Below are 16,804 nucleotides of genomic sequence, written 5' to 3'. Positions count from 1 at the left end.
CCTAGACCTGTTACAAACTCTCACTTCCCCCTCCCAAACTGGGCAGGCCCTACAGTTAACCCTATCCCAGCTAACTGCAGCCCCAGTGGGTATCATACTTTTATCACATACATGGGCACCAAATGCATTTAATCATTGTGTGTCAGAGAGCAGTCCGTCACCTCCCACCACCGCTACACGTTTAGGCTTTTTCTGAAGCAGATTGATGTTTTTGATATATTTCTGTGGATTGATATAGATGTTGTTAAACAAATATAATTATTTATAATGATACATTTTCTTTTTGTGGCTACATGTGGATTGCTATGGGTGCCACTGCACATGCTGTATATGTTGTATGTGAATTAAAGTTCTTTGTGGTAATCTATAATAGTATCAGGTACACAAAAGAGTTTTCAGAGGGCAAGAAAAAGAGATGTCATGTCAAATGAGATGTCATGTATCAACTTTTGGATTCCAACTTCTACTTTCCGTTTGCCATCCATTCCCCCTTTCTTGTGCCTCTTTTCCTCTCCCTTATCATGTATTATGATTTTTCTTACACTTGGATATTTTCATAAGGATTGCTACTTCCAATAGGTGGCGCTATAGAGTTTAAGTCCTCTTTTTCTCTGAAGAGGCAATTTGCATAAGGGTATAGGCATATAAGTGGAATGTATTTTAAATGAATATATACTGTAACAAAGATTTTAATTTTATTGGTGGATTGTTCTAACTACTTTTTGATATCACTGGTCAAAAATACTGTACAACTTTTTATGGCTTTAAGTTTTTACTAAAAGTCCTATAATGGACAGAAACAGTGTTACTCCCCATGTGCACACACAACTATTTATTCTGAGAAGCTATTGATTAATTAATGATGCATTAAGATTCATGATTAAGATGTGTGTTCTAATACTTTTGTCTGTGTACGGCATAAGAAAAATGTAGCATATAAACAAATCCAAAAGGTTATGCTCAATGAACTATTTAATAATGATTACGATGTGAGGCTCAAAACTAAAAATGTAGAAGAACACTCCACTATTAAAATTAAAAAAAATTGAAAATCCCCATTTATTTCCTGAAAAGAAAACAGAAGACAGTAATAAATATATTTTATTTGTAAAAGATAATATAATTCCATTATTTTCTACAGTGAGAAGTTTAGAAAATACAGACATCTCTTGACATTCATTTTTGCCATTAATGATATTAACAGTAATCCGGCCATTCTTCCAAACATCACCCTGGGATATCATCTGTATGATTCCTGCGGCAATGTGAATAAAGTTCTGAAGGACGTTCTGCAGATAATGTCCGGACACTCAGTAACAGCTCCTAATTATTCATGTATGGACCATGGTGATGTAGCTGGTTATATTGGAGATGAAGGATCTGCCACCACCCTACCAATGGCTCAGTTGTTGGGTATGTATGGATATACACAGGTAAGTTCCAATAAGAAAGCTTTGTGCTTCTAATTCTAATTCCATCTAATGCATAGAATGGATGAGGAGAGAAAGAAATTCATAGCACATATCCAAAAGCAATCGTGCATCTTTAAAACTCGGGGTTCTGTATTCCTCTTGGGAGATCAAATGGCAGAGCAAAATTGGAGGGACATTTATAACTAAAGTTGGATAACGTAATACTATTTTTATATAGGTAAAATACAAACACATTCAGTATTTATTCATCCTGAGGACCAAGCCACTTTGTAGGTTAATGACTGGGTCTCATTTCTTCAATCTGACCAGTTTCATTTTATAAGGTATCCAAGTGGTAATGTTTCTCCTTGCGGAGAGTGACATGTCAAGCTGCGGAGAGTCGGAGACTTGTAAAGAGTCAACAATGACTTTTAGGATTTTTAATTTATAAGGTAATAACTCTGGAACGCTTCAACAGATCCCAGTGAGTCTGATAAAAAAATTTCATATCATATTGTCTTTCATGATAGTGGTAAAATTTGTTCAATATGAATTGCGTTTATTTGTGAAAATATCATAAATTTGGCTAAAATTTCGATTTCACAATTTTTAAATTTTAATTCTTATGCCCTTAAACCAGAGAGTTATGTCACACAAAATAGTTAACAAATAACATATACCACATTTGTACTTTACATCAGCACAATTTATGAAACATATTTTTTTTTAGGAAGTTAGAAAGATTAAAAGTTTATCAGCAATTTCTCATTTTTCCAGCAAAATTTACAAAATCATTTTTATTACGTATGATATGACTTTAGGAGGCCTAGATGACTGAAAATACCCAAACATGACACCATTCTAAAAACGTCACCCCTCAAAGTTCTCAAAACCACATTCAAGAAGTTTACTAACTCTTCAGGTGCTTCACAGGAATTAATGCAATGTTGGAAGAAAAAATGAACATTTTACTTATTTTAACAAAAATTTTACTTTAGCCCCAAATTTTATATTTTCACAAGAGTATCATGAAAAATTGCACCATAAAATTAGTTTTGCTCTTTCTCCTGAATTTGGCAATTTTCCACATGTGGTGGGGGTATTAGTGTTTGGGCACATGGCATGGCTCGGAAGGGTAGGAACACCGTTTGACTTTTTGAATTAAAAAATGCCTGATATTGAGAGCTGACACCATGTAATTTTTGGAAAGCCCCTAATATGCCAAAACAGTGGAAATCTTCCCATATGTGTTAGGTGCCTGGATTCTCCCACTGCATGAGGTAGATCCCAAACCTTGTCTGCCTCTGCGGTCTCCCATTCTGCCTCGGCCACAGTGGGAGCTGCTCAGCAAAGATGTCAATCTCAGCATCTTGCCCAGACTCATGCTGTTTGCTTGGTTACTGCTGGCTCTCCAGCCAAAGCCATAGTAACTAGCAATAGGCAGCGGAGAACAGGTGTTCCAGAGGCTAAGTCCAGATATCACCTTTTACAATCTGGCTTCTGAAGCACCATTCCACTGAAACTGCCCTGACTATAAGTCACCAACAACCTACTGACCGCACAATCAAAGCAAAGCTAATTTGTCTGCCTCTTTCTCCTGGACCAGTCTTTAACACAGTGGACCATTCCCTCTTACTACAGACTTTCTGTACAGATTTTTCCCTTTGTTGGATCACCTCGTACAAAACAGACAAGACATTCATTGTCTCCCACTTACACAACAACTCCTCATCTTGCCCCCTATGATGATGTCCCCCAAAGTTCAGCTGTAGGCTCGAGCACCCAACCCATAGATGGGTGACATCTTCAATTTAAATCTCCTTTTCCAATATGGAGATGCCTGAGCTAGGTTGCTAGTTTGTCTTTGCACACTTGCTAGTTTTCAGCTTCCCCAGGTCCACCAATCTGCTTGTCTGCCCTATACCTGTCTGCTCGTACCTGTCTGTGTTCTTCCATCAGCTGGTCCAGATCACACCTGCTAGCACCCATTTGTCTAACACCTGGTCCATCCCACACCTGCTAGTGCTTTTTTTGTTGTGAACTCTGTTTTCAGGCTCCCTCTTGTGGTCACAGGTGGTATTGTGTGACTTTTGTTTTGGGCTCCCCCTGGTGGCTTTGTTTGTTATCCTGCGGGTCTGTGGCTGGATCAGCTGCCTCGTTATTCTCTAGGGAGGTTCCAATTTAGCTCTGCTTTACCTCCACTTGTTGCCGGCTGTCGATGTATTCAGTGCTATTCTGATTACTCCTGATTATCTTCGGTTTCAGTCTCTTCAGGAGAAGCTAAGTTCTGTTTAATTATTTTTTGCTCATCAGTCTGCAATATGATTTCTGTGTATGATGAGTTTAGTCCAGCTTGCTAATATGTGATTTCTTCTGCTGGTTTGCTCTGGGATACAGAGCTGCTTCCCCCGCACCGTTAGTTGGTGCGGGGGCTCGAGCGATCTCTGCGTGGATATTTTGAATAGGGTTTTTAATTGACCGCACAGTTCCCTTTCTATTTTCTGCTTTCTAGTGTTAGCGGGCCTCATTTTCTAAATCTAATTTCATCTCTGCGTTTGTGCTTTCCCCTTAACTCACCGTTAATATTTGTGGGGGGCTATTCTATATCTTTGGGGTCATTTCACAGAGGCAAGTGAGGACTTTCGTTCCCTCTAGGAATAGTCAGTTTCTCAGGCCGTGAAGAGACGTCTAGGATTTTCAGGTAACGTTCCACGGCTGCCTATAGTTGTTTGCGGATAGGATCAGGTTGCGGTCAGTTACCACTTCCCCAGAGTTTGTAGTTGGTTTAGTTACTTAGCTAGTCCTACTTGCGATCCTTGCCACTAGAATCATAACATTTTTTATTGCGCAGCCGGTCCCATCTGTATCCATGGCTCCAGTGTTGCTACAGTGCCTTCCTGCATTTTTCATCCCTCTTTCGGGCCGTAGCAGCCTACCCACTCTATGGGGTCAGCTGCCACCCTCTGTAGGTCAGCCCTTGAGTAGCACCTTGTGCCACATCCTTGTCCCTCTTTGGGTTGCAGTTTTTGCCTGCTGCCACTTATCTGAGTTGGGATTTGGTAGGCCACCTAGTTAACCCCCACCAGGCTTTCTGATACATACGGAACAGTGGTTCCACCACCTTGCCCGTTACAGTCTTCATCTACTGGGCTGGCTGTAGTGGAAGAGGTGTCGGTCCCTATTATACTATATCTACTGTGGTGAAATTGATGCCACATTGTGGTTTCGGCCAATAATTTTTGTAAATGTATAGACTCCTGGTTCTCCTTCACAAGTGTTGTGTGTAGCCGTAGGCCTCTGAGACCATCAGACCTCCACTTACTTTGGGTCAACTACCCGTGTTACCATCCTCCTTACATTTTTCTGACAATAGCAGTCTACAAAACTGATATTTGTGCCACCTGAGTGTGGCTGAGCATGAATGCTGGTTGAGCTGTTGCATGTGGTATCAGAGCTCCCAGCACAGCAGTCCTACACTGATTCCTCATCCACCTCATCTTACTTTGACATTGAATTCAAAGGTGTAAATGCTGGCCCAGACCCCGATACCTCATGCATGGCTGCCGTACGTGCGTGCGTACAATTTCTACAGTGGATGAATTGAGGCCACTTTCCTGGCTGGTATCTGCCCCTAATTTGATGTGTTCTGACAGGTTTTTGGGCCCATTTGAAGGTGTTTTTGCCTTCCATTGGTTTGAATGGCATTCGGCTATGTTTGGCAAATATTCGCTGAATAAATCAGAGAATATTACAAACTACCAGCACCTGAGAGCTAATAAGCTGCATGCCTCTGGGTTCAAATCAAGTGAAATCTACAACCTCATTGTCATCCTCTCTGTTCTCTCACTCCTCACCCTGATAGCACAGTACAGTCTGTGTACAGTCTGTGTGCACCTCAGGTATCTGAATCTGATCAGGATCACCTCCACCTCCAGAGGTTAACTTCTGGTGACAAGAGTCTGGATTCTGCTTGGACTCTACTTTGTCTGGGCCCGGATCCAAGTGAAATTATTTTGGCCATCAGTGCAGATGCTTTCCTCCTCTTGATTCTGTGAATCTTTGGAGCAGACCTCTGATGCCCATGGAATAGAATGTCTGAATAGACTGCAAACTCATCCATCTGTAGTTCCCCACAGTCAGTTGGGCCTTTAGAGAGTTGTGACGTGGGTGAAAACAAGGGTGATTTTGGTTGCACCTCTGAAGATTGTACTGTGTGTGATGTTAAGGTGGAGGAAGAGGAAGAGAGGTTACTTGATGCAATGCTTGCCCTTCATCTACAAGGCACACTACTGTGCGGCTGCCAAAGAACGAGAGTCAAGTAGGCCGTCCAGTATCAGATGTCAAGTGTCTTTGAATAGGACGAGACAGTGTTTGTTCATTAGAGCTTTCAGTAGCAATACCACCTAACCCACGTGGATCTTCAACACCAAACCTATTCCCCCTTCCACCACAACACCAGCCTAAGAAGAAGCAGCCAGTCTTATGGCTTTGCACAGTTGCTTGGGGGAGCGGCCAAAGGAGCATGTGCCCCTCTACCCCTGTCCTAGGCCACCCCTGCTCTTTAGGAATGAATGAGTGAATCTCCACCAGAACACACTCTCAATGTTGATGCACTATGTGCTGGTGTTTTGCTAACCTGATGCTAACCTGATGCGCTCGATAGCACTATCATTAGCATTTCTGCCTATGTCAAAACAGTAGAGTCCTGTCAGTTCTATCAACTCTGAGCTCTGGATGAAAGCAGTGTTCAGCAGTCAAACTGTGCTCGATGCAGACGTTCAGGTTGTAAGCAGTGCCAACAAGAGCTCAGAGTGGACAATACTGACACCACTTTCCTGTGGTGACATAGGCAGCAGTGTGAATGACAGTGCTGATGAGCGCATTCGGTTAATAAGATATCAGAACATACTGCAGCAGCAGTTACAGCATGTGCTGGTGAAGATTAATTCAATTTTTTTTTTCTTTTGATATTGCGCCCCTTCCTGCTTCTTCTGAGGTGTTGTGCTAGGACATTGCCTACCTTGCCTACCGCTTGTCCCCACCATGGTTGAAGCATTATGGAGTTAATACCACATAAAATGACACTAGACAGAATTGCATAATTTGGCCTGGTCATGAAGGTGTAAACAGGCTTGGGGGTAAAGGGACAATGATATGGTTGCAGAAACAGGATTTTTATTCAATTTTCATTTTTATTTTGAGGTTAGTTACGGAGCAAGAGACTCCATACTTACTGACAGAAGATTGTATCCACATTTCTTTCGAACAGTCCAGGATAATGAGATGCAATATTTGGCTTTAGTGAAGTTTTTGATGTATTTTAATTGGGACATGGTTTGTATTTTTGCTACAAATGATGATGTTGGAGAACGAGAGCTTCGCTTTCTTAGCACAGAGCTGAGAAAATCTGGAATATGTATTGAAGAAATATTTTTTCCGACACAAATAAAAAAATTATATTCATCTGTCATAAATAATTTAAAAGCAGAAATTATTCTACTTTGTGGCACAAGTAAAGATCTGGTGGAGACTATTCGAGTTCATGTAGCACAAATTGCCAAAAACAAAACTTTTATCTTTTCGACATCTTGGTCACATGACGCGGTCCATGTGTATGGACATTGGACTAATTGCAGCCTCATATTTAGCTCTTTTAAGTACAGTTGTCATGGATTGGAGGAAATGTTTTTAAGTCTTCATCCATCCACTCACCCACATGATCCAATTCTAGAGGATCTTTGGATAACTTCACTGCATTGTGTTTCAAGAAATGAGCTTAAGAATTCTCTTTTACGGCGTACTATTTCTTATCCCCTTCATAATTGCACTGGCGAAGAACGTTTTACAAATCACAGCCATTATTTTATTGATGGAGTGCCATACAGAGTGTACACGGCTGTACTGATGATGGCTCAAGCAGTGGATGACATGTATAATACCTTACAAATGAGGGGAACAAACAAGGAAGGACATGAAACTAATGTATACAGAAGAAAGGTAAGAAAATAATAGTCCATAGTAAAGTCACAATTTGAAAATAATAAAATATGCATAAAAAGAAAATATTTAATCAAATAAGATTTTGTCCAGATGCATTGTACGAACTAGTTGTATGTTTAGAAATACTTACATCCATTAAGTGAACACCTAATTGTATGTCGAAAAAACTGTTTGAAATTACCAGGAACCTTTATTTGAAATGAGGTCTATGTTTAAATGTATTATTTTTTTTGTTCTCTTTTGATTACTACTGAGCCATATACTTTTTTCCTCAGTAAAAAAAATAATTATTTCATATAGTATGAAGATTATATTCTTGTCACATTGTTAAACTGTTGTTGGATGTAATGGGCATTCTCATGATATTAAATTGCTTTATATACTTAGCATGAAAATAAACAAGTGTGAAATTGATTTGCTTTTATATATAATGGCATTCTTCTGATGTGATAGGTTTTATCTTAAATAGTGTTTTCAAGCTCAGCCACCAAAGCCTGACCACGTGAGTACAGCAGCTAGATTCCAGGAGAGGAGTTAAATCCTGAGGCCGGTGTCACACTAGGCGTATGAAAATACGGTCCGTATTTTACGGCCGTAATATGCAGAGATGTTCCAAAAATAGTGATCCGTATGTCATCTGTAGGCAGGGTGTGGCAGCGTATTTTGCGCATGGCATCCTCCGTATGTAATCCGTATGGCATCCGTACTGCAATATTTTCTCGCAGGCTTGCAAAACCGACATCTAATGGATTTATGTTCTCAAATGTTAGTTAAAACATATATACAGTATATATATATGTCATTGAGACACACATATATATATATATATATATATATATACTGTATTTATATTTAATTTAGCGCGAGATATGTGAAAAGCCGGTAATTCAATTGCCGGCTTTTCATTTCTCTTTCACAAACCCGACAGGATATGAGACATGGTTTACATACAGTAAACCATCTCATATCCCTTTTTTTTGCATATTCCACACTACTAATGTTAGTAGTGTGTATGTGCAAAATTTGGGCGCTGTAGCTGGTAAAATAAAGGGTTAAGTGGCGGAAAAAATTGGCGTGGGCTCCCGCGCAATTTTCTCCGCCAGAGTGGTAAAGCCAGTGACTGAGGGCAGATATTAATATGAACTCGAGCGTGGGAACTTTTCCTAGGCTCCAGTTCATGAGGACATCCAGCAGAGGGCCCATCACCGCAACTCAAGGTAACTACAGGTCATTCCCCTGCAATCCATTCATTCCCCGGATTTTTACAGGCAGGGGCAGCTGCATTAACAGGCTTCTGCTTGTAAAATTAGTTAACCCTTTCAGATGGATTTACAACGTGGGACAGAACGATGGAAGGTATGGAATATTTTTGTTTGTTTTTTTTTACTTTGTTTCAGGTGACAAGGGTCTTCAGGTGGATTAAGAGTCTAATAAAATATTACAACAACATGTGTCTTTATTTCATTAAAATAGTTTGTAATAATGTGTGTGTTTTCTTAACCATTTCATACTATTGCATTAATAATGGATAGGTGTCATAATTGACGCCTCTCCATTATTAATCTGGCTTAATGTCACCTTACAATAGCAAGGTGGCATTAACCCTTCATTACCCCATATCCCACCGCTACACGGGAGTGGGAAGAGAGTGGCCAAGTGCCAGAATAGGCGCATCTTCCAGATGTGCATTTTCTGGGGTGGCTGGGGGCAGATGTTTGTAGCCAGGGGGGCCAATAACCATGGACCCTCTCTAGGCTATTAATATCTGCCCTCAGTCACTGGCTTTACCACTCTGGCGGAGAAAATTGCGCGGGAGCCCACGCCAATTTTTTCTGCCACTTAACCCTTTATTTTACCAGCTACAGCACCCAAATTTTGCACATACACACTACTAACATTAGTAGTGTGGAATATGCAAAAAAAAGGGGGATATGAGATGGTTTACTGTATGTAATCATGTCTCATATCCTGTCGGTTTGTGAAGGAGAAATGAAAAGCCAGCAATTGAATTACCGGCTTTTATATCTAGCTCTGTATGAAATATAAATATATATATATATATATATATATATGTGTCTCACTGACATATATATATATATATATATATATATATATATATATATATATATATATATATACTGTATATACCTATTCTATGTGTAGACATTTATTCTACCTATTATATTCTGTCAGTGTGATTTTACTGTACACTGCACTGAATTGCCGGCTTTTCTCTCTAACACCGGTGCGTATATCTCGCAAGTCACACTGCTGGTCCATGTGTAATCTGTATTGTTCTCGCCCCCATAGACTTTCATTGGCGATTTGTTTGCGCAATACGGTGACAAACGCAGCATGCTGCGATTTTCTACGGTCGTACAAGACCGTATAATACGGATCAGTAATATACGGCTGATAGGAGCTGGGCCATAGAGAATCATTGTACCGTATGCAATCCGTATTTTTTACACCTCTCATACGTCCGTAAAACTCGCTAGTGTGACGCCGGCCTAAGATACAAGCTACCTATCTCTGGCCAATTGATTTATATAATCAGTTAGCTGTTAATCTCCCTCTCTTTCACTCCTGCATACTCACAATCTCGTAGCTCCTAATTTGGAGGAAACATTTAAAAAAGTAATCAAATCTTAGTCGATTCCTCAGGAGTAGTGATGAGTGAGTGTACTCATTGCCCGGGTTTTCCTGAGCATGCTCGGGTGACCTCTGAGTATTTATGACTGCTCGGAGATTTAGTTTTCATCGAGGCAGCTAAATGATTTACAGCTACTAGCCAGCCTGAGTACATGTGGGGGTTGCCTAGTTGCTAGGGAATCCCCACATGTAATCAAGCAGGCTAGTAGCTGTAAATCATTCAGCTGCGGTGATGAAAACTAAATCTCCAAGAAGTCATTAATACTTGGAGGTCACCCGAGCGTGCTCGGGAAAACCCGAGCAACAAGTACACTCGCTCATCACTACTCAGGAGCAATGGTTTCAAGTTTATAAATATTCTATTCCAATCTACTGAGACAAGTCTCTCCTTAGCTCTCTTTGCTTCTTGTTTGGTGTGGCACTCATACCAAACAGTACAATAACTAACTGCTTTTCACACTATAAAATGGCAAACTGACTCATCGCAAGCTTGTAGACACCTTTGATGCTAATAATGGAACACACTTCAGTTTAACATGTCACTTATAATCAAATTGTTTTCAATCTTTTCCATAATTCTGTTAGGCCATTTTCAAGTTTTTTTTGTGTTGAACCACAAATCAAAATGAATGCCATAATTTCATTAATCAGTTTCAAATTATTTCAATTACTATTGTGTTTTTCTTACTTTAACAGAAGAGTACCAACAATTTTGTCCACGAGTGTACCTATAGTTTATAGGTATATTTTATAGTACAGGGTGGGCCATATATCTGGATAAACCTGGGTGGGCCATGTATATGGATACACCTAAATAAAATGGGAATGGTTGGTGAGGGAGGGGGGAAACTTTTCAAGATGGGTGGTGACCATGGCGGCCATTTTGTAGTCGGCCATTTTGGATGTATCTTTATCAATGGCCCACCCAGGTGTATCTATATAAATGGCCCACCCTTTACTTGCATAAAACCATAGCTAAATAATTAATGTATTTATATTGCAGTTGAGACATTACATGAAGCTATTATGCATCAGTGATCTGGAGAAAGGAAGCATATGTTTTAATGATAAAGGTGAAATCCCTGAGGCATTAGAGATTCTTAATTTTATAGCTAAACAACATAATAATAGTGGAAGAATAGAAACAGTACAAGGACTCATAGCAAGTGTTGGGACATTTGATGGATCACTTTCACCTGATCAGCAGCTGAATATTTCAAAGTTAGAAATAATTTGGATTAATAATAAGGTAAGTTGTAATATTAAACACCTGGTCTCAATATATAAATGCATATTTTTGAAATGCTAGTAATACTGCTACAAACATTTATTATCCTATTATTACAATTGCTACTGCTACCAATAAAAATGATAGTGATAATATTATTATTACTAGAGATGAATGTGTCGATACACAGGAAATGGAGTTTGATTTCAATAAGTGAAATGTTTAGAGATTTGATTCATGGTTTGCAAAGAAAAATTTGCCATGAAAAATTCCCCCTGAAGCAGGCTAATGACATATTGCATGGCAGCATAGACATCCCATAATGCCCTGCAGCTATGACAATAACTAAGTTATTATACCTTGCACTGTAGTAGTCAGTTCCTGGCCATTTGAGATCACTCATTTCCAATGAAGCAAAGTTCATATGTCAAAGGTCCTTTGCTTGTCCGCAGTCACTAAGTCAGTCTCTTTCTCATGTTTATTGTAATAAAAACATTAAGATTCATTAAACCTCTCTAGTGAAAAGGGAATTCACTCACCTCCTCTCTTATACAAAATGTCAAGGAGAAAGAGCCTACAATCTAAGCCTCCTTGAAGTAGAATTGCACAGTTGACATATGGAAAGTGACAAAATTACAAAGCTGTTTAAAATCCTCTTTAATAATAATAATAATAATAATAATAATTTTTATTTATATAGCGCCAAAATATTCTGTGGCACTTAACAATTAATTAATGACATGTACAGACAATAAAAACAATATAACGTAACACATTAAATCAGTTACAGGAGTGAGGGCCCTGCTTGCAAGCTTATAATTTATAAGGAGAAGATGGCCTTTTCTATGCCAAGCAGGATGTCTATTGTGAGGAAGACTGAGATTTAGAGATTGAAGAGGAAGAGAAGCAAGAAATCTAACAACTTTAGAAGTAACCATTGTCCCCTTCACTGTAAATGGGACATTAATATTGATGAGCGAATATACTCGTTACTCGAGATTTCCCGAGCACGCTAGGGTGTCCTCCTCCGAGTATTTTTTAGTGCTGAGAGATTTAGTTTTCTTCGTCACAGCTGGGTAATTTACAGCTACTAGCCAGCTTGATTACATATGGGGATTCACTTCACTGGCTCCCATTCCCTCAGCGTATCCGGTTCAAACTACTAATACTGACTTACAAAGCCATCCTGTCTTCTCCATATACCTCTGAACTAATCTCCTGATATCTTCCCTCACATAATCTCTGGTCCTCCCAAGACCTCCTTCTCTCCTCCACACTCATCTGCTCCTCACCCAACCGCCTCCAAGACCTCTCCAGAATATCCCCCATCCTCTGAAACTCTCTGCCCCAACACGTCCGACTATCAACCACATTTGGATCCTTCAGACGGAACCTGAAAACCCACCTCTTCAGGAAAATCTACAGCCTGCACCGACCTTGCTGCCTCCTCAGCACTACTAAAGCTACCGCCTCACCAACGCCGGAGCTCCTACAACCCTCAACCTATTGTCTCCATCCCCACCATCCTGTAGAATGTACGCCCGCAAGGGCAGGGTCCCCTCTGTATCAGTCTGTCATTGTTAGTTTCTTTACTGTAAGTGTTATCTGTAATTTGTATGTAACCCCTTCTCATGTACAGCACCATGGAATCAATGGTGCAATATAAATTAATAATGATGATAATAATAATTTCCTAGCAACCAGGCAACCCCCACATGTACTCAGCCTGGCTAATAGCTGTAAATCATTCAGCTGAGGTGATGAAACTAAATCTCCGAGCACTAAAAAATACATGGAGGACACCCAAGCGTGCTCGGGAAATCTCAAGTAACGAGTATATTCGCTCATCACTAGACATTAACTATTAGACACTGGGGCACGGGTAAAATGTTATTAATACTGGGGTTTATATATCCAATATTGATGAGACATATATCTTCAATTCCATGACTAATAGGGTAAGCCCATGCATAGTTTAATAACTATTTAGATAGATAGATAGATAGATAGATAGATAGATAGATAGATATGTCTATATACTGTATATATAGATATATGTATGCGCTGTCTATCCTGGTATATATGTCCCTCATACTTGTAAATATGTCCCTCATCCTGGCCCCATCCTGATATCTTTGTCACTCATTCTGCTGTATGTCCCTTCTCCTGGGCCTCATCCTGGTTTATATTCCCCCATCTGTTTATATATATATATATATATATATAGAGAGAGAGAGAGAGAGAGAGAGAGAGAGAGAGAGAGAGAGAGAGAGAGAGAGAGAGAGAGAATTTATTCAAGATGGGGGGCAGTCCAAACCGGGACCCATCAGTCTCTTGTTAGGCCACTGACTGCAACATCTCTGGAGTTTTTAGAAGTACAAGGTGTTCAGTACTGAGAGACAAGGCCAAGGTGAGGAAGACAGAACCCCTCCACCACTGAATAAACCTATAAGTTAAAATGTCGAGTTTGGACCACAAAATATCTAAAAACAGATTTTTCAAAGATTTTATGGATTCAATAAATGAAAGTGAATCTTGACAGACCAGATGGATGAACTTGTAATTGAATGAGTATCAGGCACAGAGCTCCACTTCATTGCATGCATCAGAATACGCCACTGTTTGGCTAGCAAGAAAAGCACTTAAGGATGAAAGCATAATGGCATTGCCCCTCCCAATCTCCACCTAAACCATATTTAGAATTTCTGGGCCCTTCCTAAACATAAGCTTTGCTGTGAAGGAAAACAGGCATGTCTTTGAACAGTGTTTGGGAGGCTGTGGTTAGAGTTGCCTAAAAAGTTATTTGTCAGCAGACTAAGAAACTGAAAGACCCCATAGATGGAAGGCTTGTGACTTGAAAATAAGGTATGCTGTATTAGTTACTGATAATTTTAATGGAATTTGTAAAAAATTTTGCATGGCTTTAACCAGATAAATCCCACTGTCAGTCAATGACAGCGCGATTTAACACATGCCACTAGGGTTGAGCGACTTTTACTTTTTCAGGATCGAGTCGGGTTTCGCGAAACCCGACTTTGTCAAAAGTCGGGTCGGGTGAAATCGGCCGATCATTGCGAAAAGTCGGGGGCCAACTGAAACACGAAACCCAATGCAAGTCAATGGGGAATAAAAGTCGTCAGTGAGTGGAGGACAGGAAAACACCTACAGAGCCCATTTTAATGTCAAAAACATCAATTATTGTTACTTAAGCTTGTCAATCTTAATTAACCTTATAATAATAGTTAGGTATTGAAAATAGGGGGTCATTTGGTTAAAGTTGTGGAGGGGGGAGGGCTGGCTCAATTTTTTCTTGGGCCCAGGAAATGTGGAATACGTCACGGCGGTGGAGCAGGGAGAGGTAAGTATTTCAACTTTGCAAGTGTTGTGATCCTGAGCAAGCAGGGGGGGCACACTCGTTCGCATTGCCACTGGCACAGGGCCCCTCAAAGTATGGCATTGTGATTGACGGCGGGGGCGCCTCCCACCGGCAGAGACACTTTTGCGTACTATGAGGGGCCCTGTGCCAGTGATGTCGTCAATGAGTATGCCCCCCCACCTGTTGAAGGAACCTGCACTTTCATCTGCACCTTCCACTTTGTCCCCATGTAAGGTGTTATAATATGCGGGAAGGGGAACCTGAGTTTCAGCAGGGTCAGATACTGGCTGTGTAGAGTGCAAGGGGAATGTAGTGGTCTGTGTCAATGTACCAGCAGACTCATCTAGCAGTGGCTGGGCAATGGGCAGGAATGAGGAGGAAACACAGATATAGGCCAAAAATTAAAAAGTAGGCTAAAAGCTGTTAAAAATTGGTAACAGGAGTAAACAGGCAGCATTGGTTTGTTCAGTGGAGGAGAACAACAATCAGCGGCAGACACCGTTAGTAGGCCCAACCAAACAAGTTGGCCAAATGCAGTTTCATATTCTAAATATAGGCCGAAAGCCTGAAGATTGAAGCTCAGCTTTGTGTAGTAGAGGAAAACAAGAGGCTGCAGCAGACAACGTTACTAGGCCCAAACCAAGAACTAGGCCAAATGTAGTTTCATATTGTTGTTACAGGCCAAAAGCCTGAAGCTTCAAGCTCAGCTTTGTTTAGTAGAGGAAAACAAGAGGCGGCAGCAGACAACGTTACTAGGCCGAACCCAACAAGTAGGCCAAATGCAGTTTAATATAAAAAATATTTAAACGAAAGCCTGAAGATTGAAGCGCAAGAAAAATAAACCAGAACACCAAGGAGCGGCAGACAACGTTAGTAGGCCCCAACCCAACAAGTAGGCCAAATGCAGTTTAATATTTGAAACGGGACAACAGTTGAAGTTCAGCTTTGTTCAGTGAAGGAAAAAAAAGATGCAGCGGCAGACACCATTATTACGCCCAAATAATAAAGACAGTGGTAGTAGGCGTAAAGTATTAAATGGAGTCCATGGCCCCTGTATATTTTAACTATCATCTATCATTTCAAATAATTCGTATTGGCAGTGCCATTTCAGGTTTTACCTGCACAGACTACACAGTGGTGGAGCTGGGAGAGGTAGTATTGCAAGTGGTAGAGCACAGTTCAATCTGGGGGGGAACACTCTCTCGTGGGCGGTGGTACTGGCACATGGCCCCTCATATAACGACGGTGTAATATGAGTTGTGGTTCAGTGTCTCCCCCCAAAAAATGAGGAAGTCTGGTGGAAGAGGCCGTGGGCGGGGGTTGCCAGCTGGTACTGATGGTGCTGGTGGTGCTGCATCTCGTGGTAGTGGCAAAAGCACAGTAGCACCTAAGGCAGTAAGTGTTCAGCCTGCGTCATCGTCTGGCTACACAAGGCCTCGAAGGTTCCCTTACCTGGGAGTAGGAAAACAGCTTTTAAAGCCGGAGAAGCAGGAAAAAGTGTTGTCTTTCCCTGCTGACTCACCCTCTAGCTCTTTCGCCTCCTCTTCCCAAAGTTCTAAATGTAAGAGCAGCCAGTCATGAGTGGATGCTCCCGGTCAGGAAAAAGACATTTCCTTGTGTCCTTCTCCCAAACCAAAAGTAAAGGATGCAGCAGGCGACACTACAGGTTACTCCATGGAGCTCTTTACACATACCGTGCCTGGGTTCGAAAGGGAAATTGTACACTGTCAATTACAAGAAGAATAGGACATGGAGTGCACTGATGCACAGCCACAGCTAGATTGTGATGCTGTTCCATTGACTCTGATCACTACATTGCCCTCGCAGTTTACTGAGCCAGAATGTGACCCTGATGAGACTATGGTGCCCTGTCCCGAACGCTATAGCACCTTACATGGTGACACTGACGAAGGTGCACATGACATTGAAGAGGAGGTGATAGATGACCCAGTTGTTGACCCAGATTGGCAGCCATTGGGGGAAGAGGGTGCCGCTGCCACTAACTCAGAAGCGGAGGAGGATGATCCGCATCAGCCATCCACATTGCAACAGCTGTCATCTGGCAGGCCCGTAGTTTTAGGAGAGCGTGGCCATTCGGTGAAAGTAGCACAGCGTACAATGCCTGAAAAGGTTTTC

General features: G+C 41.0%; 1 protein-coding gene across 1 annotated transcript in view; it reads left to right on the top strand.

Moving 5' to 3' along the window:
- The first annotated feature begins 293 nt into the window (after positions 1–293).
- The window catches only part of LOC143800778 (vomeronasal type-2 receptor 26-like), a 32,097-nt gene continuing 15,586 nt past the window's right edge, over positions 294–16,804 (top strand). Inside the window, exons 1-4 of the mRNA XM_077281210.1 lie at positions 294–379; positions 1,142–1,433; positions 6,615–7,409; positions 11,068–11,313. Coding sequence (XP_077137325.1) covers positions 294–379; positions 1,142–1,433; positions 6,615–7,409; positions 11,068–11,313 — 1,419 coding nt within the window. The remainder of the gene's footprint in view (positions 380–1,141; positions 1,434–6,614; positions 7,410–11,067; positions 11,314–16,804) is intronic.

This window comes from Ranitomeya variabilis, chromosome 1 (assembly GCF_051348905.1).
Source record: "Ranitomeya variabilis isolate aRanVar5 chromosome 1, aRanVar5.hap1, whole genome shotgun sequence".
NCBI lineage: Eukaryota > Metazoa > Chordata > Amphibia > Anura > Dendrobatidae > Ranitomeya > Ranitomeya variabilis.
This window is presented reverse-complemented; position numbering and strand designations above follow the sequence as displayed.